The sequence below is a fragment of the Mixophyes fleayi genome, chromosome 4 (genome assembly GCF_038048845.1).
Source record: "Mixophyes fleayi isolate aMixFle1 chromosome 4, aMixFle1.hap1, whole genome shotgun sequence".
Taxonomy (NCBI): Eukaryota; Metazoa; Chordata; class Amphibia; order Anura; family Limnodynastidae; genus Mixophyes; species Mixophyes fleayi.
The window spans coordinates 185,624,048-185,651,212 of record NC_134405.1 but is presented as its reverse complement, the minus strand read 5'-3'; the positions used below and the strand labels follow the sequence as shown (position 1 = coordinate 185,651,212).

At 39.3% G+C, this 27,165-nt stretch overlaps 1 protein-coding gene across 2 annotated transcripts in view; it reads left to right on the top strand.

The window, feature by feature from the left end:
- The window catches only part of CFTR (CF transmembrane conductance regulator), a 140,858-nt gene that overhangs the window by 88,833 nt on the left and 24,860 nt on the right, over window positions 1-27,165 (top strand). For both annotated transcript variants that reach the window (XM_075208975.1, XM_075208974.1), the window contains exons 12-22: window positions 1,731-1,825; window positions 2,510-2,596; window positions 4,772-5,501; window positions 7,103-7,231; window positions 16,161-16,198; window positions 16,733-16,983; window positions 18,570-18,649; window positions 20,307-20,457; window positions 23,881-24,108; window positions 25,109-25,209; window positions 26,015-26,257. In XM_075208975.1, the coding sequence (XP_075065076.1) occupies window positions 1,731-1,825; window positions 2,510-2,596; window positions 4,772-5,501; window positions 7,103-7,231; window positions 16,161-16,198; window positions 16,733-16,983; window positions 18,570-18,649; window positions 20,307-20,457; window positions 23,881-24,108; window positions 25,109-25,209; window positions 26,015-26,257 (2,133 nt within the window). The remainder of the gene's footprint in view (window positions 1-1,730; window positions 1,826-2,509; window positions 2,597-4,771; window positions 5,502-7,102; window positions 7,232-16,160; window positions 16,199-16,732; window positions 16,984-18,569; window positions 18,650-20,306; window positions 20,458-23,880; window positions 24,109-25,108; window positions 25,210-26,014; window positions 26,258-27,165) is intronic.

Here is a 27,165-nt window from a genome sequence, read left to right as displayed (position 1 = left end):
GGGACTGATATAAATGATTAAATATTCTCTTTCAATATTCTCTGTAAAAGCACTTCTTAAATTGTAAATGCCATATAAATGACTGTTTCAAAATGTAAAAAAAACTATTTGCATTACAGAAAAAAATCAACTGATATTTCTGTTTACAAACTATCTACTCAGTTATTACTAGTATCAATACTGAATATTTTATACAATTCTATAATATACTTAATGTTCTAGCAGTTGAATATGGATTTGCTCTTTTCAGAAAGAACATTTATGTACAAATATCTATTTTATTTTTGGCCCTACATTGTTGTATACAATGGATGGTAATTATTACAGTAACGAAAAAATTTACGCATTAGTTTATTTATAATTTTTTAGTGCTTGTTGCTAAGTGATTTTATATATATGTATATATATATATATATATATATATATATATTTATATATACACACAAGTTAACCCGTGCATGATACTCATGCATTCTAGTCAAATCAAGCTACTTAAAGTGTTAAAAAGGTTCTTGTCATGCATTTGGGGCTAGACCAGTCCTCCTCAGGGGAAGAGCGTTACTTCCCGACGTAAGCGCCCTTTTTTAACGTGGTTTTGTCCACATGTCACCACCTCATCATTCTTCTCCATCACCTCATCCTTCATCTTCATCGCCACATCCTTAATGTCCATCGTCTTACTGTTCTAAAACCTCCCGATACACAACCTTTCTGCTAAACACCTTATCGCTGTGCTCAATCAGTCTTCCTTGAAGGGCAGTATTCATAACCTGCACTTTCATATCACTGCTTCTCCGTACTCGTGAAAATGCGACATACAATTGTCCATGACCAAACACAGGCTCTGGTAAATAAATACCCACATGGTCAAGAGTTTGAGCCCTCAACTGGTAAATTTAGCCTTTACTACCCCTCCCACGGGGGGAAGGGGGGGTGATGGAAGTTAACTGACTTCACTATTATATTTTTTTTGTCAAATAATGTCAGTATACCAAATTTCAGGTCAATTTTTCCACACACACACACTAACACACGCCGCTAGGCTTATATATATTAGATATATATATATATATATATATATATATATATTATTTTTTTTCTACAATTTTTATGTGAAGTATATAAATGTGGAACCTTGTGTAAATTAGTATGTAGACTTTATACTGAATACTGATCATTTTGCTATGTAGTTTGTAGAATGGATGTCATTTTGCCTACTATGAAAGTGCTTCAATAATAGTTGTTTCTCCAGTCTACACATTTGTCTCTATTTGAATCAGAAACAAGTCTGTCGTAAATGGAAGTACAAATCTAGCAATGTGTAAGGTTGGTACTACATTGACATAATGGAAAGTATAATGTAACAACAACTATCATTGCTGTATCTGTCATGTAGGACAAAAAAATAATCTAACATTCATAGAATAACCTGAGCCTAAGAGAAATCCCAATTGTCATGTACAGTAACATATAAACCTATCTTAAGAAAAAATGTATTCCTTCCTAAGCTATTCACAATAAGAGTACAATGCCACATATCAAATATACATATTTCAGCATTATAATAATTGATTTGAAGGCTTGCAATGTTTGTGGTTTCAATGGAAAACAAATTATTAATCAATTATCCTGGTTTCATATTTTAAAAACTATGTTTATATACAGTATGAACTAATGTTTAACTTGACTGAATGTTTGATTGTGTCTGATTATATAATCGTTTTTTATAGGAGATTGGAAAGTTTCCAGATAAAGATGATACCGTTCTAGGGGAAGGAGGAATAACACTGAGTGGAGGCCAGCGGGCAAGAATCTCCCTTGCAAGGTAAGGCTTTGATTGCTTATTTCTGGAGATTCCAGGAGCATATCTTATGACAGAATTGGATTGCTGGATTCTTTGCATAAATGTCACACTGCAAATCCATTGTAATTATAATGCAGCATCCTATGGTATAGATAATCTTCCTGTGTATGTCATTTATAATGGCACTCATCAAAAAGGTTACATATACAGTAGAATACATTGATTGTGATGGGGACTAGACAGTTGTACACATAAAGTAGACGGATATGTTTATATCATTAGAGATGACGGACAACTTCTGTGTAGCTTGAGCTGATCTTGCAATTGAACTCGGTGGGTTTGATCATCTCCAGTTGATACAAAATGAAAGGTGATATGTAGTTAGGATTGCTTGTAAACTGATGGCTAGTTTATTCCTGAGACACAAATAACTGATTTCAAAGAAAAGAAGTTAAGTAGAGAATACTGAGACCTCAGTTTACAAAGGACATGGAGTGGAGAGATTAGTGAAGGCAAAGTGTAACAGAGGTGTTAGGTTCAATAGAAACAAGAATGTTTGCTAAAATTTATTAATTATGACATAATATTATTTTAAGTCATGCAATTGGTAAAGGAAAGTCCAATTCCTTATGCGATTACAATCTTTTTCTATGGATTTGTCAACTACCCAGGTAACAGAACTTGTATTTCTGTTTATTTCTCTAGAGCCGTGTACAAAGATGCTGACCTCTACCTACTGGATTCTCCATTTAGTTACCTTGACTTGTTTACAGAAAAGGAAATATTTGAAACGTATGTATGTGTCCAGGATCATTTGCTGCTGACAGCACACTTAGAACAAAAGCAACAAGGAAAATAGTTCCGTACTTTGTAGATTGCAGTGTAGTTGTGAACCAGCCAATCACAAACCATTCTGCTTATTAATGATTCCAAAAACTCTTTTTTGGCTCTGATACAATTTCTCTCACTCACCAAACTATATATAATGTGTGAGTTGTATGAATGGGGGTGGATGTGGAATAGGTATTTGGACTTGGGTTTATTGCACTGGTTGAGAGCACTAACAGACTGCAATATATACATTCCCCCTCTATCTCTGCTACAAAGTGCAAAAAAAGACTAGGGGCTAGATTTACTAAGCTGCGGGTTTGAAAAAGTGGGGATGTTGCCTATAGCAACCAATCAGATTCTAGCTTTCACTTATTTAGTACTTTCTACAATAAGACAGCTATAATCTGATTGGTTGCTATAGGCAACATCCCCACTTTTTCAAACCCGCAGCTTAGTAAATCTAGCCCTAGGACTTTTTCTTTTAATAAATGGCAGGGACATTTCTGTACATGACAGGTGCTGCTGCTGCCAGACTTCAACCTGTCAGCAAAGTTAAAAAACCCTAATGTCAATAATTTGAATTGAAAAGGAAGTTGTCTTCAACTGACCTTCCATTGGACTCTGATCCATAGCAAACATTACATTACATCTGTCCTTTTCTTGTTCTGCATTACAGATTCCTCTACACAACTATTTTTTGAAGAGTTTTAAAACCATGGACCAAACATTGCACCACCCCAGTCCATAAGTTCCTACTAACTAACCAAGGCTAACTAATTTACTAACCAAGCAGCCCAGCCTAGTTTAATATGTTTCTATACCATGCAAAACCCCAGTGATGTATTGTAGTCAATCATTTTGCTTCGTAGCTTTTTTTTCCTAAGGTAGATTTATCTTGCATTCTTGTCATTTTGGTAGGTGTATAGGAGATACTAGAAACATAAAGGCTACAACCCAAAATGTTTTATTTACTAATGTATTTATTTTTTACTTCTTCAGCCTTTCTTTATTGAGTCTCTTACTCTGTGTTGTTTGGAAAGAAAATATTGATGTTATAAATTACCAGCCTGATATATAACATATAGTTCAAGATAGAGTTAAGCAGTATTGCTCTGTATTATTCTTTGAATATATAAAATTATTATTAAACTAATGATCAGATTTGAAGAGGTGTTGGGCGCAGCACATTATTTTTTAAGTTTACACAACAAATCTAATGATATACCTGACAACAAGTATCTTGCACTGACCTCGGTATGTTTGATAATCATGCCAGTTTCCTGGTGTGAAGCCAGATTTGGGTTGTTCTTGGATGTAACATAATTAATTGGTTTCCTGAACTGGAAACCACATACGCTGTCTAATCTCGCTCATACTGTATCTGTTTTTTGTTTTGTATATGTAGATAAATAGGATGTGTAGGCCAAGGGTGGAGAACTGATTTTTCAAAGGTCAAATCTCAGTGCAACTCGTTATTGGGGAAGTGTGTGCGTGTGCGTGTGCGTGTGTGTGTGTGTGTGTGTGTGTGTGTGTGTGTGTGTGTGTGTGTATGTGTGTGTGTGCGTGTGTGTGCGTGCGTGCGCCAGGGTATGCTAACAGATAGAAGAGGTGCTTGTGAAACAATTTGTGAAGCTAGAGTATTCAATTTTCAAATAAAAGGAACATTGGTGTATAATAGATATAAGTGTAATTAGTCATACAGAGGTGGAGTTTTCCTGTTATCATGCTTTATCCTCCACCAACCAACTTGAACTGTACGCATGTGTCTATTTTCCTGATAAATTATTGGATGATACATTCATAAGGATTTTGAAGAAAAACTATTGATGCAGTACATAACCTTCCGGTCCTAATTTTGCATTTTATTCATTCTTGTAAAAAGGTGTTGTATGCATTCTCTTAAACTCAACCTTATCTATCTTATGACTTGCAAAGTCCTCAATAGAAGGCCTGAATTATGGCACTAGAAAAGTAAACCAGTGTTGTTCAACTGTGCAGTTTTCAGACATTGGCAATATTACATATCCAAGTCTATTTCATATATAGATGCGAACACAAATGTATTCACATTTTAAAGTGTAAATGCCTTCATGCTTTGTACAAATTATGAAAATAGCTGTTTCTTGTTTATTTTAGCTGTATTTGTAAATTGATGGTCAACAAGACCAGAATTCTAGTTACCTCAAAGCTGGAACAGCTTAGAAAAGCTGACAAAATACTATTGCTGCATGAAGGCAGCTGTTATTTTTATGGAACATTTGCAGAACTTCAAGATCAACGTCCCGACTTCAGCTCACAACTAATGGGATTTGATTCATTTGACCACTTCAGTGCAGAGAGAAGAAACTCAATATTAACAGAGACCTTGAGGCGATTCTCCATTGAGAGTGACCCAGTAGTCAGAAATGAAGTCAGAAATAAGTCATTCAAGCAAACTGCAGAGTTTATCGATAAGAGAAAGAACTCCATTATTAATGCTCGGAAATCGAGTAGAAAATTTTCTATCAAGCAGAAAGGTCAGCCACAAATGGGTGGTATTGAAGAAGAGTCTAACACAGAACCGGAGGAAAGAAAACTCTCCTTAGTTCCAGATTCAGAACAAGGGGAAGCTATCCTCCCAAGGAGTAACATTCTCAACACAGGTCTATCATTTCAAGGTCGAAGAAGGCAATCTGTATTGAACCTAATGACTGGTACATCTGTTTCCCAAAGTCAGAGCGCTTACAGAAGAGGAAGTGCAGCATTTAGGAAACTATCAATGGCTCCTCAATCCAAATTATCACCAGAGTTAGATATTTACAGCAGACGTTCTTCACAAGACAGTGTCATGGAAATAAGTGAAGAAATTAATGAAGAAGATTTGAAGGTAGGTTTATTGCTGATTCCATAATTTCTGTTAACACATTGCCAGATCTGGTTGATCACTTTGGTTGTTTTAATCCACAATGAATTTTCTATGTGTGGGCCCAAAATGATGGCCCAATTGGTTGGATTTTGGTCAGAGCTGAATATTTGATTGGTTAACTGTAAAGTGCATTTATATGGTCTTTAGGTGACTGCACTGCTTGGATCTGGATGATCAGGCATAATCGGTCGAATTTAGCCCTCAGTGTGTTGGCAAAGTGGACCCATCTGCAATTTTTCAAAGGCTAAATGACCAGATCTACCTATGTGGGCAACATTAGACTTAGAAGAATAAAACATAATAATAATAATAGTAAAGGTGTAACTATATACAACTTCGTGCAAAAGAGGGTAACACCAAGTTATAGAAGGAGCTGGCCAACAAAAAGAACAACCACAAGAACTGGGTTTTGTGATAGGTTCACACGTCACACCATAGCTTCTAAACTCCCATCTTCAGTATTTGGAGCATGTCATGTTTTAAAGATCATCTTCAGTGGAAACAGTTCAGATAAATACAGAACAAATCAAATAGTTAACTCACCTGTGCATGATATTGAGGCAGGGCTAGCCCAGGTTATTCTTGTGCCACATGTATATATCTTCTACGACCACCCCGAAATTGGAGGAGTCAATTTAAAATATTTGTTGATGTCACAGAATGGAAGGAGCCAATGTGCTATATTCTATGGTTACTCAGTGCATTCTAATATTTATTGCATTACATGAATGCATACTTGAAATTAGATATATAATTATATTTGTGCCACTTACTGAGAAACCCCATACCATCAGGCACCCTTGAGCAGCTGTCTGGCCAGACCTTAGCTTGGGTGGGGTTGCTTGAGAAATAAAGTGGAGAAATTCTACCCTTCAAAGCCTTCCCATATATCATTAAGTAATTAATTTGAGCTAGTCACTGAGCAAGGGAAGCTGTGTAGTGACATCAGCATTTGTTTGTACTGATTGTGCCAAAAATTCACTACAATACTCATTTAAGTGCATATATACTGTTCTTCATTGTGGTTTACTTTTCTGGTAATGTACTCTTTGTTCAGTTGTTGCTATTACCAGCAAGCAGGTAAGCTTTATTTAGCCTCTCTTATGAAGCACTTTTCAAATTAACATTTGAACTGCCCCGTTTTGGACACAAGTGCAACAATAATATTATATCTCATTGCCTTTGCACTCATAACTGTGCATTTTTCCTTCAATGCTTGCTTTATTTACCAAGTACTGTAATTGACCTGTCAGGCTTTCTGATCATCTAGCCTCTCCCTTTTAGAATAGATTAACCTGGAAATCAAGATTCTTCTGTAATAGAAGAACAATACATTTTAGTTATTCCGAGTACTTATTAATTTCCTGATAATTGTAGATTTAAATTCTTGTGAAAGTGAGCTGCTTTGGATTTGATTACCTAACTGCTGTGATTGGTACAGAGCTAAAAGACACCAAGAAATTGTATTTGTATTTTTCTCACTATATACTAATACATTGGTTTTACGCTTTGAAATGCACATTAACAGTAGCTAACCATGCTATACTTGTCTTTCTTTACAGGAGTGTTTCTTAGATGATACAGACAGTGCAACACCGACTACAACATGGAACACTTATTTCAGATATGTTACTGCTCACAAGAGTTTAATCTTTATCCTTATTCTTGTCCTAGTCATTTTCTTAGCAGAGGTATGTAAAGATCTAACATACAAGTTGAAAACATGCATTGGTTTACTTTATCATAGTCTTTTAAGGTTATTTACTAACAACTTAAAAACATAACCAATTAGACGTTTGTGTTCATGGTTTAAAGTTGACCACACATGCTGTGACATTAAAGAATGGGTATATAGGTCAGTGCATATTTGCACTAGTATACGCCACCTTTGTTCCATTATGAAAAGATTGCATGTCTACAATGATCACATTAAAGGGTGTTATCTTAGTCATTGTGCGGATATTTTATATACCATTGTGAAAGGGAGATCTACTACGGGTGGATTTGTATGTTATTTGCAAACTGCCACACAATGGATGCGGTTTCCTGATCAAACTGCTGATTGCACTATCCTGTGGTCTGAAAACTGAAACTGCACCCAATGTGTGCCATTTGCCTGAGGTTTTGGCCAAGCCGCATGGTTAAACCAGGGGGGAGTTGTCTGATTTTATCCCTTTGCATTTTGTGAAAGTTCAGCACCACTAGCATTCATTTGATATGCAAGTAGAAGGACTTTTTTGCTAAGTCATCTAGCTACAACACCCACATGCCGGGCAGTTTTCATGCCACTCTACTACATATCACACAATGCCTTGAATAGACCTAATACTTATATCTTATAGATTGGCTCTCCTGATATTAGGTGTAGTTTACCTAGTTAGGGAGATATCAGATCACTCCCCGGTGATAGTCACTGTAGACATTGCTGTGGATAAGGGGATACAATTCTGGAAATTAAATCCAGTCTGATTAAATTCCATGGGTGCAGGTTCTGACTTAATTTATAATGGGAAGGTTATTTAAGTGACAACAACTGGCCTATTCTCTGGGACGCCTTTAAAGTGTTTATCAGGGGCATACGCATTAAACAAGTTGCTGAAATTTAAACCTTTAACAGACAGACAGGAAGAGGACGAATTGGGGAAGAACTGCAGACCTGGAGTGTTTATAAATTTCATTACATTTCAGGGCGGATAGGTTTTAATGGCTTCACGCCTAGCAAATCTGGTCGGCGTCTGATTTGTTCGACAAGTCCAGGTGCAGAATCTTATTCTATAAATATATACAGTATTCTGAGGTGGACTTGGGAGGGAGTTATATGGCCTGTCTGGCCAGGGATGATTTGATCAGTAGAACCATCCCAGCTATAATAGACAACATAATATTAAACACTTTAAGGGTGAAGATATAGCTAAGACTTTCCTACACTATTATAAAGACTTATATGAGTCCATGGTGTCCTACACTGGCATTCACCTTACCACCTTTCTAGACACTATTAAGCTTCCTAGTCTCTAGATTTTTTGAATGTCTCTCTTACTGTGGAAGAATTGGATTTGGCAATTGCGTCATTTCCAAATCCTAATTTGAAAGATTTACTGGACAATTATACACAGCTGGTATACTTGGGCACTCTCCCGCCTTCAATGTCGGAAGTGCGATTAAATTTATTACCCAAGCATTTTTCTGGACTCCTATCAACCTATATCATTGTTTGGTACTGATGTCAAGATCTTGGCCAAAATTCTTGTTACTAGACTGAATGCTGTGATTACTCAAACAGTGCACTCGTACCAGACAGGGTTTTTATGCTGGGCAAATTTACAACTGCTAATGTGCGTTGTTTGTTTACTCATCTCCAGATGACCCAGGGGGCTTAGGTGCGGGCAGTGATGGTGTCTCTGGATGCTGCAAAACCTTTGATTTGGTTGAGTGGGTTTACTTATGGGAGGTTTTGCGGCAATTCTGACTGGATAAATACTTTATTCAGTGGATTAAATTACTATTTTCTGCTCCTGCCACTGACTGCACTATGACCATGTTTGGTCGGGGACGGGGAACTTGACAAGGGTGTCAATTGTCTCAGCATTATTCGCACTGCTATAGAGTCATTGGAATGTTTGATTTGTGCACTTCTGAGTATTTGAGGTCTTCCTATTCGGGGGATCGTTGACGCTATTGCTTTATATGCAGATGACATTCTGCTGTTCTTGATGGATGCGAAACACTCTTTGACTTGCTTTATTGACATTGTTTACTATTTTTTGCTTGGCTGAACCATTTCACTGTTTACTGGCAGTTGTCAGAATGGCTTAAACAGTTTCAGCGGTGGTTACAGCAGACATTTTCAGTAAAGAATCCCAATTCTCCCACTGTCAGGCGCCGTCCCCGCACTGTCCATAGGTGCCGGTGATGGACGCCTGTACCTCTGTAGGGGCAGCGTCCCATTGCCTGCCAATTGGACATACATCCGGGTTCGGCCTGACACTATGCGCACATGCGTTACAAGGTCGCGTCATGTTGCTAGGCAACAGGACGCTTCCCCTTCTGTTCATCGGCGGTTAGGTGCATCTGACCGCCAAAATCAGAACCATCCTATCAGACACAGGCCACCACTGCATTAATCACTTCCTTACCTCAGTTTGGTGCCAGAGTATTGGTTCACAAGCTCCAGGGTTCCTGCCTCCTGTTACCCTGTTCCTGTTTTTGTTATCTGGTTCCTGACTCCTGGCTTGTTTCTGACCATTCTCTTGTCCTGCGCTGCGTTACTGCCCCCTATCTGGATTCTGACTTCTAGCTCGTCCCTGACTATTCTCCTGGATCCTCCCTGTACCGCACCATTGTTTGGTATCTGACCTGGACTGCACGACCATCCTTGCACTTCTTCCATTGCACTGGTAACTAACCTGGAGAACCGCAACCTGCGCACCTCACGCAGCCAAGTCCAAACCTCCTTGCGGGGGTCCCTTTTGAACACTGGGGGTGCATTAGACTCCGCACCTCCTTGTTTAGTTGCGCTAATACCAGTCAGTAGCATCTATTGTGTCATTAACGTGACAGAATACTCTGGCCGGGACCTTCTTCTACACCTGACCCAACGTGTAGATCGGCAAGAGATGAATCAGGCCCAGCTCTTGCAATGTATTCAGTGGGTGGTCTTCCGCCTGGACTCTCTTCAGGGTTCACTGTCAGTGCACCATATTGCTCCTACCGAAACGGTAACCATCTCTGCCGCCACAGTGCATGCCAGCTATACCAGCATCCGAGGGTTGCGCGTACCTTCTCCGGAAAAATGTGACGGTATCCTAAAAAGTGCCGTGGATTCCTCAACCAGTGCTCTATACAATTCGAACTGGCACCAGAGAATTTCTCATCAGACAGAACCAAAGTGGCTTACATTACTTCCCTCCTTTCGGGCCAAGCCATCGCTTGGGCATCACCCTTGTGGGAACGTGATGACCTGCTGCTCCGGAATTCTGCAACTTTTATTGAAAGTTTCTGCAAGGTTTTTGATGAGCCTGGCCGTGTGTCTTCTACAGCCACTGGTCTTCTAAGCCTGCGCCAAGGTACTCTCTCTGCTGGTCAGTATGCGGCACAATTCCAGACTTTAGCATCCGAACTCTGTTGGAATGACAGGGCTCTTATTGCTACCTTCTGGCAAGGTCTGAATGACCCAATTAAAGATGATTTTGCATCACACGATCTTCCTTCCAAATTGGACGATTTGATTTCCTAATGTGTTAAAGTGGATATTCGCCACTGTGAACGCACACAAGAACGAGATCATGGCCGCCGCTCCTTCCCATGTCTAGCACCTCAATTTCAAACCCCAGCACTACCCACTGAGGAACCCATGCAAATTGACCGTTCACGATTGTCTCCTGAAAAACAGGATAGACGGATGAAGAATCGGCTATGTCTCAGCTGTGAGGAACCTGGTCACCTTCTCCCTGTATGCCCCAAGAGGCTGGGAAACGCAACCTCCTAGGCGATGGTAGGGTAGCCTAGGATCCCAATCCGTTTCTCCCTGTTCCCAGAAAGAATCTGAGTTTCTCATGCCTATTACTCTCCTTTCCGCTGATGGTCCTCAATCATTGTCTGTCTTTCTGGATTCGGGATCCGCGGGGAACTTCATATCTTCCAGTTTGGTCTCTCAGCTCCATTTATCTACTACACCATTGCCACAGCCATTCGCACTCACAGCAGTTGATGGAAACTGAGTCTCTAATGGCTCTATTTCCTGCATCACCAGTCCGGTGCGGCTGTTGGCAGGAGCTCTCCGTTCTGAATGGATACGTTTCCTGGTTCTTCTGCAAATCCAAAAATATTATTTTGGGTCTGCCCTGGCTGAGAACACATTCTCCACAATTCGATTGGTAACATGCTCAGGTTATCTCTTGGGGTCCTCTCTGCAGGTCACGTTGTTTGACACCAGTCACATCCTGTAATCCTGTTATTCCCTTGAATCTACTACTTCTCAGACACTTCTTCCCAAGGTCTACTCCGACTTCCTCAATGTTTTCAGCAAAGTGGCTGCGGAATCTCTTTGTCCACATCGTTCCTGGGACTGCCCCATTGATCTGGTACCAGGCAAGAGTTTCCCTCGGGGAAGAGTATTTCCTTTGTCATTTCCAGAGACTGAACACATCTCTGAGAATCTCAAATGGGGATTTATTCATAAGTTTTCCTCTCCCGCTGGCGCGGGATTCTTCTTTGTCAAGAAAAAAGACGGGTCTCTAAGACCATGCATTGACACTCGCAAACTCAATGCCATCACTGTCAACAACCGGTGCCCTCTACCCCTTATTCCCGAACTGTTCGACCGTATCTGTGGAGCTGAAATCTTCACGAAATTGCATTTTAGAGGGGCCAACAATTTAATCAGAATAAGGAGAGGGGATGAATAGAAAACGGCATTCAACACCAGGGATGGTCATTACGAGTACCTTGTCATGGCTTTGTAATGCTCCTGCAGTATTCCAAGAATTTGTCAATGAAATCTTCCGGGATCTTCTGTATCAGTCAGTAGTTGTCTATTTAGATGATATCCTAAAATTCTCACAGGATCTGTCTTCTCACCACGAACATGTTAAGGAGGTGCTATTCCGCCTATGGGAACATCACTTATATTGAAAAAGTGCCCTTTCTGAGTTACATTGTGTCCAGGTTTGGTCTCCAAATGGACCCAGGTAATGTGAAAGCTATCCTCGACTGGGCCCAGCCGGTAAGACTAAAGGCCACTCAGCGCTTTATTGGCTTCACAAATTACTACCAACAATTCATTCAGGGATTCTCCACTCTCATTTCTCCCATCACCTCCCTGACCCGTAAGGGAGGTCAAGTCAAGTCTTGGCCCAAAGAGACAGTTTTTCGCATTTAGGGCTATCAAATACGCTTTTTCCACGGTCCCTATCTTGAGACTGCCTGATCAACATTTTTCATCTGCATGGTTGGACCCAGGAAATCATCTCTGACCATGAGGTGCAGTTTGTTTCTAGCTTTTGTAGAGCCTTTTGCAAACTTTTAGGAATCAATCTAAAGTTTTCCTCAGGATACCATCCACAGACGAATGGCCAAACTGAACAGGTCAACTGGGATTTCAAATCTTATATTCAATGTTTCTGCTCCGAACAACAATCTTCCTGGAGTGAATTCCTTCCTTGAGCAGAATTCTCTCATAATAATCATCTACACAAATCTACGGGTATGTCACCTTTTTTACATTATTTGGAAGACACCCGGTATTTCCCACTTATTCAGATCTACCTGACTCTACGGTATCGGCGGCTCAAGATTTGGTCTTGTGAGGTTTTGTACACGAAGGATGAGTGAGATCCTGCTGTCTCAGCTGATATTTGCTAGACTCCCCCGGAGGCACGGAGTCTAACAGATTGGAAGGTATTCACCAGGGATCCCCGCAAGGAGATTTGGGCTTTAGCGGCTTCCACCCTGTAGGTCGCAGCCCTCTAGGGAAGTTCCCAGTGAAACAGAACAGAGAGGTGGCTTTAAGAGGCAATTTGACACTGAGGAGTAAACCCAGTGAAGGGCAGCTACATGAGTCCTTAGTAGAACACCAGAGAGGAGGAGATGCAGTGCCCGAACAGAGTAATCCACGAGGAGGTGGCAGGGCAGAGATCAGCGATATACAGTAGATGATGAACCACAGCTATTACCACTTGGAGGGTGGACGGATCACTCAGGTCAACGGTACATGTTGAGTAGGTAGCAGACGATGATCCCAGTGATTACCAATAAGGAGTGGAACATGTAGGCAGAGATCAGCGGTGTCCAAGATATGCAGCAAGCGATGAACCACAGCAATTACCACATGGGAGTGAAACGGATCAGCGGAGGTCAGCGGTGCATGCAGAGTAGATAGCGGGTGTTGATCACAGCAATTACCACTAACGAGTGGAACAGGTGAGCAGAGATCAGCGGTATCCAGGTTATGCCGCAGATGGTGAACCACAGTTATTATCGCATGAAAGTAGAATGGACCAGCGGAGGTCAGCGGTATATGCAGAGTAGATAGCAGGGGTAAATACAACGGAGAGAAGGAAGCTGTTTCAGACCAGGTGAAGACTCATAGAACTAGCAGTGAGAAGGTGAGGGGAGGAGCCTTATAAAGGAGTCTTGACCAATGGGTAGATAGGCCAGATAACACGGGTGAAGCAAGCACAGGTGCAGACTGCTGCTGACAGCATGCATAATGAGGAGACTTTAGGTGACGATATGTTTGCTGAGACTCAGGTGGCGATACCCGGAGAGCGGTGTGCGACAGGTCTATATCATACCATATTCTCAGATCTGGTCTCAGGTGCGAATCAAGTTACAACAGACACTGGACCGTTATAAGCACTTTGCGGACCGCCACCGGAAAAACATTCCTATACTTCACATTGGGGATAAGGTGTGGCTTTCCACTCGGAATCTTAAACTTAAAGTGCTGTCTATCAAATTTGCACCTCGTTACATTGGACCCTTTCCTATTACTCAAGTTTTGAATGCTGTCACCTATAAACTTCGGTTACTTCCTTCTCTCCGGGTTCACATAAAGGTTTCTCTTAACCATTTCCTCAGTATTTCGTCTCCGCACTGGCGACAGATCGTCCCCTATGGAAACTTTGTTTTCCTGCACAACTGTGTTTACCAACGTGGCTTGTGGCTCCTCCCTATCATGACTTGGTTTCAGCAAATTGACATTATATGTCTGAATAGGTTTTCTCCTGCCTTCCTGCCTGACTTTATAATTAACAGACCCCACAGCCTGTGTACCCTGCAAATGTGTGAAGAGTTTACTCTCTTGTGTGGGTATCAGGACAAGAATTTTGTCACCTGGTTGGAAAGCACTAATTACAGCTGACTTATCGGCAAGAGATATCTTTTTTTGTTTTGCCTCATGTTTTGCATCATGCATATGTTGTACCAACGGGGTGATCTTCCCTTACCTGTCAGATAACTGGGACACAAATTGGATCACATTGGGTTCTTTTGGACTCTGTTGCTCCCAGCCCTCCTTGAGAACATCCAAAATGCCCCTTGGCTGCCTGCCATCAGGGGTGCGCTGGTAAACTTTAGCAAGACTTGACTCAGCAGCCTATTTTAAAGGAAAAAAAAAATGCAAGTGGCCCAGTGACCCAGCCCAAAATAACTTACTATGGGAGCGGCCCAGGGGGCAGATGCCCCACTTCCCCCCAGCCCAGTGAGCCCCTGCATGCCATACAGCAATTCAAAGGGGCTAAACCCCATATATGCTACAGGAAGCTCCGGCGGCATCCCCGCTGGCACTAATCAGCAGTATCCACAGCTTGCTTAAGGAGATCTGTGGCACCATACTGAAGCCAGTGTATTGGGTCCCCCCGCTCAAGCATTATTTCCTAATGCCTGTGTTTTGATCTTCAGTGTATGACTTTGGCTTGCTCCTGTCCTGCTTCTGATTATCCCTGGTTCTGATTGCCTTTCTGTGTTTGACCCTGCTGTTTGTGACTTGGATCTCCCTGCGAAACATATTGACTTAGCTTGCCTTTGACCACTCTTCTGGATTTCCCTGGTGCATCTTCGCTGTCTGAACGTTACCGAATTGGCCTGTCTGACCACCCTCTACACTCTGTTACATTGCGCCTCCAGCAGCAAATTCCAAATCCCCTTGCAGGGGTCCCTGGTGAAGACCAGAGGCGCTTTAGACTTGCACCTCTCTCTCAAGCAGCGCTAATACCAGCAGGTAACCTTCAGTACTTTAATTCTGTGGCAACCACAATGAGGGTCACCCACCCTCTTGGTATAAATCAACTGGGGGATGTTTTCCTTCCAGGAACGCACCCTTAAAATTACCAGATATCCATCCACCACAAGCTTAAAGAACCTGTATCCCATCTTAGGTTGATATACCACATCCACAAACCGCATTGATGATGCCTGTAACCAAATCTAAAGCTTGGCACTACAAAAGGATGTGTACTCTTCAGCTGAATAGCTGTGCACCCATCAGGTACTGGCCTCTGGCTGCCAATGCTTTCCAGCTACAACACAACTCACCAAACCCACAAAATAGAGGGTGCAATATCCAATCAGGAACCATGCATCAACCACACCACCACAGGGACTGGCACCCGGAACCCCTGCAACACAAGGCCCACAGACCTGATAGACAGCACTCACCATCTACCACAAACTAGCATCAACACCCAAAGTGCTCATCAACCAGCAAACAACAGAACTGACCAAGATAAAAACAAAAAACCCTCCTGCACCAAAAGATACTGCCAAAACCACAACACATTGGGGATGGGACGGCGAGAAACTTGCACAGGATCAAAAAGGAATTTCAGAAATTCACAAGATATTTATGAGCAGATCATGCCCCTTTTTCTTTCCCCTTTATGTGTCAGAGCCTTTACCAGACTTGATCCGAAACCTTTAATCTCCTTCAGGCTGATGATTATCCCTCTGTTATAAAACTTGTATTAGAATTTGCATGAACACACAAAAACACAAATGAAAAATGCAAGATTAAACACACTTATTTGTGAGCAACATTCATTGATGATAAGTAATCAAAAAATATACATTCTATATCTCAATATGAATGAATTTTAATGAATGTGTTGTCCTGGTTTGTAGGTTACTGCTTCGCTAGTTGGCCTGATACTTATCATTGCGTAAGTATACTCTTCTTTATCTAAAGAATCCTTTAAACATCAAAATGTATGGCAATTGTGGTAACTAGAGTGAAAATATTCTAATTTTTATATTAAAAATATTTTCACTTTATTTTCAGTACATATTCACTAAAAAGCAATGGTTAAAATGTCTGCCAATACAAAATGGAATGTATCCAAATTTGCCAATTTGACAAAAGCAGTAGTGGGCAGCTTGATGCCTAGGGGCTACATGCTGCCACCATATGGGTCATATGTGAAGTAAATGACACCCACTGTTGTTAAAAGAACAATGTTTTTGTTTTGCTTGGAAATGTACTTCCCCCACAGTCAATGCAAAGCAGATAGACAAACCCATTCTACTATGTATTTCCAAGAAAGTCCCGATGACAAGTACTAATCATCACCAATGCAGTTAAAACTCTTCATAATTAATATATAGAAGAATAGACATTATATCATATTGTCATCTACATAAATATTGTGTTACTTAAAGTGGATCTCCTAAGACATTTCTTATTTTCGTTTATTTAGAAAGAATCCTGAGAACAATAGGACAACTAATGGGAATGACTCCTCAAAAGCAGCAGTAATTGTGACCTCAACTAGTTCTTACTATGTATTTTACATTTATGTTGGCGTGGCTGACTCCCTACTGGCAATGGGGATCTTCCGTGGTTTACCTCTTGTGCACTGTCTTATATCCGCTTCCAAAGTGTTACACCAGAAAATGCTACATGCAGTTCTTCATGCCCCGATGTCCACTTTTAATACTATGAGAGCTGGTATGTTTATTAGTTGCCGGAGTATGCGGATACAAATCCTATATGCAGATCGTTGCTTCTGACTCTGTGATTCTTTCTTTTTCTTTTCCTCTCTTGGGAAACAATCTGTTCTATGGCCTATGGAATCTGTGCTCTATCCTTTATTTGTTATTGGAAAGCCTTGTAAATATTCAGGTATTTATTATTTCCTAAATTCTGCACTATTCATTATTTGTATGTTGTTCGGATCTTTTCACTTATTTATTACATGCATGAAGGAGGGACATAATGTGCACCTGATACATGCATTGATAAAGAGCAAATAAATCCATTACAGGGCAGCGAGACACTCCTTAATAAATACCAATTCTAAAACAAACCTTTCTTTTTAGTGAACTAGGACTAAGTAACATGTTTGCAGTCTCCAAGCTAACACAAATCTGTTGGATTTGTCTATGGTTTGTGATGCAAGGAGAGGAAATACTCAATCACTTCACCTTTTCACAATGCATTATTATTATTATTATTATTATTATTATTAATAATAATAATAATAATAATAATATTTACAATTAGGTTACTGTATATTGGTGCTGCCAGATAAAAATAGGAAAAAGTGCTTAATAGGGCTAAGTGATACAGTCGGGGGTCAGAGGGTATTTTAATATAGGAGGAGAATAAATGTAAGCTTGCATGACCTGCGTAATGTGGTGGTAATTAGGTAGAAGAGACTAGGGCGGTTAAGAATGTGGCTCAGAAATTTGGTAAGCTTGCCTTAAAAGTTGAGCTTTCAGGGAGTATTTGAAGTTTTTTTGGCAAGTGAAAAGTATTGTTGTAAGAGTGGGTGCAGCCCACCCCCCCCCCCCCCCCCCCTCCCAAAAAAAAAAAATACTATACTCCAAAAACATACTGGTAGGTTAATTGGCTGCTATCATATTGACCCTAGTCTCTCTCTCTCTCTCTCTCTCTCTCTCTCTCTCTCACCCTGTCTGTGTGTGTGTGTGTTAGGGAATTTAGACTGTAAGCTCCAATGGGGCAGGGACTGATGTGAGTGAGTTCTCTGTACAGCGCTGCGGAATCAGTGGCGCTATAGAAATAAATGGTGATGATGATGATGAGGATATTGGGAATGAGAGCAGAGTGTGGATGAGAGACACAATTCTTGGGCAGAGTGAAGAGGGTGAAGTTAGAAGATATTTTGAGACAAGGGAAGAACTGTATATTAGTGCAGTTTTGTTAATGGCTTTGTATGTTAGTAGAAGTGTTTTAGATTTGATTTGATAAAATTAGTCTAGCTGCTGCAAAGTCCAGCCCTACAAAATATATTGTAGGGGTGAAAGTCTGGTCGGAGGAAGACCAGTAAGGAGGGGATTGCAATAGTCTATGCGGGAGACTAAGTGCATGTATTAAAGCTTTTGCAGTATTTTGTGTGAAATATGTGTGTATCTCATACAACACTGATAAGGATTTTTGTGCTTAGTTGCTTTTAAAATGGACATTTTATATTACATAAGAAGGTCTTCTGTAAACACATTGTTTGCATGTTGCATAGGGATTGCAGTACTAAACAGTGTGTTTAATGAATCAGTGTCTTTGGTAAATTACAGGGCGGATCCTTAACAGATTTTCAAAGGATACAGCTATATTAGATGATTTACTTCCACTGACAATATTTGACTTCATACAGGTGGGTGAAATATTGTATTATAAGTTTAATAACTTTCTAGTCTGGCCTTCCAGAAACTACTGATTTCCTCATCTGCATTCCTCAGGGGTTGTTGCTCTTTTCTTGCTGCTAATGACAGCTGCATGTAAAGCTGGGCACACACCTGTGTTGTCTGCAATGATTTCACCAACAATTGAAAGTCTTGATGAGCATGCTGATTCATACGTACACACCTACACTATTTACCTTTAGATCTGAGATCTACATCTGTTATAACCATCTGCTGAGAAGATCGTGACTCTGTACACTCTACAGATATCTGTCTACACTGCCGGTCGTCAGTCCATAAACACTAAAAACTATCGCTGATTAGGATTTTTAGACGGTTTATAAAGCTAACTCAACAGATGTGATGTGTTTTGGTACGATACAATGTACACACTCTTGCAGTATCTGACCAAATGGTTGTGAGTTGTGTGATCTGCGCGATAATTGCATAGGTTTGTACCCAGCTTAATTCCAGTATGCTTAGTTTGGAATTAGTAACCTGACAGCTTGTGGTGTCCTATGTATAGCAGTGAAAACCAATAAAAATGAGAGTGCTTAGTTGGTGTTTTTTAATATTCTATTTTTTCATTTAGCCTTTGAGTTTGTGTTTCTAGAGGAGATTTATTTAGATTATAAAGGAAAGGTTAGATGTGAAAATATTTTAAAAAGTATTTGTACTTCTAATTTTTATTATCGACAACGTAAAAAACTAAGATACATAAAAATTAATTCTACCTATTGAACATAAAGCACAGTAGGTAAAATCGCAAACACATACTCATGGACTGGAATGACTTGTATAATACTGGCTATATATTGCACACACAAATTCTCCCTCTTTCATACTCTAATTCAACTTGCCATTGAAACTGTCCTTTTTGGTAGGATTTTTATCTAACCATCTGTGTTCTAAGATGGATATCCTTAGTATTTGAACGGTTTGGGGAGCTTGAGGACTGGCGTTACTGATGTAAAGCAACAGGAAAGCGAGCTAGAAGTTTAATATTTATATCCTGAGATGTGCATATCATTGCTTTGCGAGAATAACATTACTTTCTACAGCTATTTGTGTGAAAAAGAAATATCCTTCTCTCAGTTCATATACCTCCAGCATATTCCATGTAGTAGAAATGAGCATAGACTTGCAAAGGGCTAGATAGACTAGCTATTATAAAAAGCAATGTAGCCGTGCAATCGCAGCTTTTAAAGCATGGTAAGATGTCACATCTCCAAAACTATAAACTTCATATAAACATGTTTTACTGTTAGTGTCTTTTGAATGCATGTGTTGTCTTTCCATACACATAGGGGTATATTTACCAAACTGCGGGTTTGAAAAAGTGGAGATGTTGCCTACAGCAAACAATCAGATTCTAGCTGTCATTTTGTAGAATGCACTAAATAAATGATAGCTAGAATCTGATTGGTTGCTATAGGAAACATCTCCACTTTTTCAAACCTGCATTTTAGTAAATATACATCATAGTATGGACACAGAGCAGGAACACACATACCACAGACTTTTAACTGTGACATCATCATGAAACCCTAATCTACATCAGTGCCCTCAGTTTAAATAAAACACGTAATGATGTTGTCTCCTGTAACATTCTGTCTTTTCTCTTTCCAGTTGGTTCTTATTGTGATTGGGGCAATAGCAGTGGTTTCCATACTGGAACCTTACATCTTCTTGGCTACAGTGCCTGTGATCATTGCTTTTATCTTACTAAGGTCCTACTTTCTGCACACCTCCCAGCAACTAAAACAGTTAGAATCTGAAGGTAAGAGTAACAGAGACATATTATCTGAAATGCAAATATTACTTTCCCATAATGCTATCTAGTGCTTTTCCATCCTTCATTTGTTCTTCCATATATCTAATATACATATTGATTTAGTGTGATCACGGGGAATGCAGGGAGGATGTTTTAATGCTGATGTCAACAGATGAGGATTGACAGAACAATTGTTCAGAGAGGTCCACACCCAAAATTCTTCTGTGAACTTTACGTCTTTGGTGTGAAATGTGCCAGCCTGGGTTATGCAGGGAGTTCAGAGGCCAGAACTAGTTCCCTATTCAGCCATATTAAGAAATGATACATACATTTTAAATAAATCCATTACTTGTCAAAATGTTTTATTTTATATTTAAGTAACATGGACATCTAAATCCTGGTTCCTGTGGTGACTATATGGTATCAGTATTCAATAGGTAAAATGGCTTTAAAGGCAAAACAATGCCTTTACAGCCATTGCCTCTTTAAATTTCACTGCAAACTCGCTGAAGTGCAGTGATTTGTAAAAATCAGAAGTTAATACATTTACCCCCCTGGAGTAGTCTTTTTTTTAAGTTTAGGTGGGATAAGTGTTTTACCCAAGGAGGAATAACAGTGGACATGGCTGGAAAACAATAAGGATCCAAAATAGGACAATTCTGATATATTTCAGAATCTTGAAAGATATCAAAGGGACGAGACAAGGCATCTGCTTCTTATCCCCCAGACCTGAATGTAATATGAATATTGAAATGCATAAAAAATAAAGATCAATGAGCTTGTCAAGGATTCAAGTACTGAGCAGATTGGAGATATAATACATTTTATGGCCTGTGAAAACTGTTACAGGAAAAAGGGCTCCTTTGAGGAGGTACATCCATTCTTCTAAAGCAAGCTTCATAGCTAAAATCTCCCCGATTCCGTCATTTGCTAGAGAAGAAGCTGCAAGGATGCTCCCACCGCAACGGTGGATGCATCTACCTCCAGAAATATGGTTGAGAATTGTCAGGTTGCTTGAGTACAAGAGCAGATGAAAAAACTTGTTTGAATCAAGGGAATGCCTTAGATGCAGAAGGTGGTCAATTCTTGGGGGGAAGGGGGATTGTCATTTTACTAATACAGTGAGAGGAAGACCCCCAAGCTAGAACTTAAGTGGTGACCCAATCTATATGAGGAGAATATAGTTGTAATTAAGGAAGCGTCAAAAAAGATGGTGTGAGGATACCATTCTTAGCTGGGATGGCAGTTACCCTCTGTGGGATTCAAGTCACTCAGGCAGACCAGAATATATCCAAAATAAGACTTTATTACGACAGTACAACACCACAAGATGTTCACAAGTTACAGGGTAAATGATAGCATGTATCCTCCAGCAGCCTCTTGCAGTCAGCACTCCCAAGTAATAATCTCGGTCTCTTTCAGCGTCTTATACTCCTGCAATATTACCACTACCGATTAGCAAAACAGTTATGGTGTCGCCCAGCCTGGGTTACTGGCTCACACCGACCCTGTCCTGGTAGAGTTTCCTCCAGCGGCACCATGATGCCTGGCCCAGAATCCTTTTCGTTGATGTCTTGTACACCAGGCTCCTCCAAGCTAGAATAGCTCTTGGCATTCTCCTCTCCCTATATTCTTCCCTGTATACACAGGAAGTAGGGTCAAATGTCTCAAACCTCCCCCTTACAGCAGGGGTCTCTCAGTGGACACTTTAGCTGCTAGACATACTGTTCCTGTTACTTTGATTATACAATAGAAGGGCTTAACTCAATTAGCTATTTTGGCTGGATACACTAAACATTGGGTTACAATATTACAGCAGGAAATGACACTTCACGCTTACATGAAACAATAAGACTTTTGACACATTGTATCAGCAGTGGTACGCCATCTGAATCTGTGATACAATAACATTTATATTGATACATACTGATACATTTCCCAATGCTATTTCACCCAATATATTACTGTGGAGGCACATTGCATATTATTTAGAAGTTCTAACATCATTACCTCTCAGATTACCTGTTGACCTAGCTAATTAACATGGGCTGCCAGCTAGTTAACTCAGACATTGTTCTGATTACAAACCAAATCTAAGCTGCCCCTCATAACAATGGACATTTGAGACAAATGTTAATTACATTAGCTCACACTAGCAAAATGACTGCTGTTGTCCTGTTATTTTCACACAGTATGGCAATATTCTTTATATTTATACTACATACAATATTGCAGGTAATAGCAAGGGCAAAATGTACCTAATAACATGAAATAATAATACACATAATACACCGATGCTCTGGTGTATATACTTAGACTGGGTCAAGGATTAAAAAGTACATTAAACTGTGAGAAACGGGTGATGAATACAAAGTTCTCAGTTCAGTAGCACCCCGTTTCCTCACAGATGGTACTAAAGGTGCGAGGAATAACAAGCAAGATGCTGCTCTCCTTGTGTAAAGCTCCCACCAACAGGGTTAGAGGGTCGGTACGATATCTAATCTTACTGCAGGGGATACAACTGGCATCTATTACATTTAAATAAACTGGGTTCTCCAACAGTAAAACCACCTAGGCAAGGACCACCCAATTGCAAAGTTTCCAGCAGCCCCTGAATCCAAAAGAGCGGAAAGTGTTACGGTGCCAAATGGAGAGATTAAACTAACTGGTATAGTGCAATTACCCCAACCTGTGGCAGAGTGAGAGTGGAGCAAAGATCCTAGTTTGGCCTCTCCTGTACCAACTAGGGTTTGGCATTTCCTTAATGTTTGGGACAGGCTGCAAATAAACGACCGGCCTCTGCAAAGTAGAGGCATAAATTATTTCTGAACCTCCACTCTCGTTCTACCGAAATCAAACGCGAATGTCCTTATATCATCCGCAGATGATATAGGGTGTTGAAAATGGTGCCAATCTAATGGTAGATTGTCAAACCTGCTGGTCATTATGTTTGTTTTCATTAAGGTACATAGATATTTAAAGTATATTAGAAAAGAACCACCTGAACCATCTTGATGCTTATTTCACTTTAGACATTCATACAAAATCCTTGTTTGTCCATTGCATATTTGGATTATTTTACTATATTTACACTAATAATCCCATTTCATCAACTGGAAGGTCACTCCCTTGGTTTATATGTGAAAATGTGATTTGATTAGCCTGAGACAAGTATAGAATGCAAATAAAGTGTTCAAATTGTTGGGTAACGTGTTTGTAGTACATAGCATTATCAGTTCATACATTATTCAATTTAGAAATGCATTATTTATTTACATTTGTAATAGCTTGGATTTTGAACAATTAAAACAAATACTGTTTCGAAGTTTATATTTTAAACTACTACTTTTTTAAAGTTATTATGTAAACTTGAATAGCTTTATAACTATATTTATCCTCTTTTAAATTTTTTTCAATTTGTTTTTACAGCTCGCAGCCCAATCTTTACTCACCTGATAACCAGTTTAAAGGGTTTGTGGACACTAAGAGCTTTTGGCAGGCAGCCTTATTTTGAAACCCTTTTTCACAAGGCACTGAATTTACACACAGCAAACTGGTTCCTCTACCTGTCCACACTGCGATGGTTCCAAATGACTATTGAAATGATCTTTGTCATCTTCTTCTGTGCTGTTGCATTTATCTCTATTGCAACATCAGGTACACTCGGAGCAAGTCTGTTCTTAGTCTCTGATAAAAAAGGATCTATCATTTGTTGATCTATATATATATATATATATATATATATATATATATATATATATATACACACATACGCTGAAACTCAACTTTTATACTCAAATCCAAGAAGAGAGTCTTATAAAAATATAACAAATATGACAGTTACCCCTTAAGGCAGCACCAAGTATTTCTTTTTTTAGGTAAAACCACTTAACAGTACATAATTGTTAAACACATCCCTATGACAACAGAACACATTGATCCAAGGATAGCACAGAGCCTCATAGACGTTCACATGGTTTATAAAATATTTATGGGGAAGATACTTATTTTGTCTTGTTTGGCTGTGGAATTTAGAGAAAAGTTCTACATGCAAATCTATAACTCCACCCCAACAAAATTGTAAATGAATGATGATGATTTTTATTTTAGGGTGCCACAGATTCTGTAGTGCCAGACAATCACTGTACAGATATGGCATATATGAATACAATACATATAACAACACATACATGGATAGTCATGAACTAACAACTACAGCTAGCGGTATGAATTCCATGCGTGTCAGTAAACAAACAACAGCGTAAGACATGACATCAGTGATACAAGATATAGAGACAGGACCCTGTCTGTGAGAGCCTACGTTCTAGAGGAATTGAAGGTCGTTTGCATGCATTGTAAATAAGAAACTCTAACCTAAACCATATGTGACTGGACAGACTGTTTAATTCATCAAACATGTGGATTTTAAATACGGGTCATCAATTCTATCCAGCAGTATTTAGAAAACACTCTTTGGAACACTTTAGATAAATGGTCTTAGTACTTGTAATCTTTCTCACCTATAAGCACCATAATTGAAAAAACATATAGTGGCAACATGTACTTATTGTATACACTTAAACATGTATTGTCAAACAAAAAAACATGTTTAGGTATTTTCAGCCAAATTTGATGTCAATCTCCTTCTAACATTCAGGTGCTGGAGAAGATAAAGTTGGAATAGTTTTGACTCTAGCCATGAATATCATGAATACCGTACAGTGGGCAGTAAACTCAAGTATTGATGTGGATAGTTTGGTGAGTAAAAATAAATACATCCCTTTAAACTCATATGTAAGGCTTTATAAAATTTTGGTAAATTTACCTAGAAATTTTTATTGTGCCTTCAAGTGTAAGGTGTTGGCAAGTAGATTTAAGTGCATTTTGAATAAAACTGGCTGCATATTTATCCTTTCTTTATTTTGTAAACTGTACGAGGACACAAAGAGATAAGTCTGACACTTGTGAACCCTTACTCTAGCTTTCCATTTTGTCATTGATGAACTGTTCATCAATGACAATCCGTGAACATCTGGATCTGTGACTAATTTATCATTGTATCAACGTCAATGCTGTTTGGTCAACAATCAAGTGTAGCCAGTGCAGTAATAGACTGCCATGATTTTTGTCCTGCCCACGTAAACCAATCTAAAAGCGTTTTAATTAGATAAACTGGTGGTATTACAGCAATGTTTGATTGAGAACAGCCATATTGGCCAACCAGATTAAAATGACCAAATTAGCCAATCGGATTTATCTATGTATGAGCAGTATAAAAATGATTTAAACCAATGTAAAGCTTACTTTTAAATTTCTCTGGGAGTTATATGCTACTGAGTCTTGAGAGGTATAATACATATATGGGATATACAATTTAGAGAATGTCTGTTTGGAAAATAATATTTTAGAATTTTTTCAGCAACAAATCTTTTAATGTAGTTTAATAGGACTCCTCTCTCTTATCGCAATGTTAACATCTCACTTCTCTAACCCTAGTTAGAGACCCGAGTTCTGTGTTGTAGACTGTCTTAATACACAACAAATATCGTCTTACTTGTTGCAGATGCGCTCCGTTAGCAGAATATTTAAATTTATTGATATCCCAAGAGAAGATATTGTGAGTGAGAAGAATAAAAAGAAGGATAAACTGTCAGAGGTTCTTATCATTGAGAATGAATATACAAAGAAAGATCCAGACTGGCCATCTGGTGGCCAAATGACTGTAAAGGACCTTTCTGCAAAGTATGTGGATGGAGGCCATGCTGTTTTAGAAAATATCTCATTCTTGATCAATCCTGGTCAAAGGGTAAGAGAAATACAATATTAACCAATTCCATTTATTAAATTATAAAAAAAAGGGGTATGTCCATTTTGTCTGGAGTAACTTTTTTAGTTTACCAAGTTAAATGTTTGATAGGTTTTCTCCGGAGAGAATGTTATATAAACAATAAGGAAAAATATGTTTTGAAGATTCTACTTTTTTTTAACTTTTACACAATTAGTGCAGGACCATTTATTTACCTGTGACAAACTACCTCTCCTGAGTATACAATATTAAATGTGACGTTTCTGGTAAATTTGAAGGTGTGACAGGATTGTGTGTTTCCCCCACTTCTTAGATAGTAATCTTGCTTTGGCAGGGTCATCTTTACCTTCTGTTTCATATAATTGGATGTTATTTGTTTGTATCACAATCCCCTCAATGTACAGCGCCGAGAACTATGCTGATGCTTTATACATAAAAAGCAAGAATAATAAGATTGTTTTATGTCAGTATGCCCATGGCAAGTGGTTATTTCAATTAAGCTATGATAGCACAGTGGCCTAGTGCTTAGCACTTCTGCCTTATTACACTGAGGTCATGAGTTCAATTCCCGACCATGGCCTTATCTGTGAGGAGTTTGTATGTTCTCCCCCCGTTTGCGTGGGTTTCCTCCAGGTGCTCTGGTTTCCTCCCACACTCCAAAAACATATTGGTAGGTTAAATGGCTGCTGACAAATTGATCTTAGTCTGTGTGTGTGTGTGTGTCTGTCTGTGTGTCTGTGTGTGTGTATGTTAGGGAATTTAGACTGTAAGCCCCAATGGGGCAGGGACTGATGTTGGGTGAGTTCTCTGTACAGCGCTGCGGAATTAGTGGCGCTATATAAATAAATGGTAATAATAATAACTGAAGAATAATTGTAATCCTAGATATCCTAGACATGTTTTGTTTT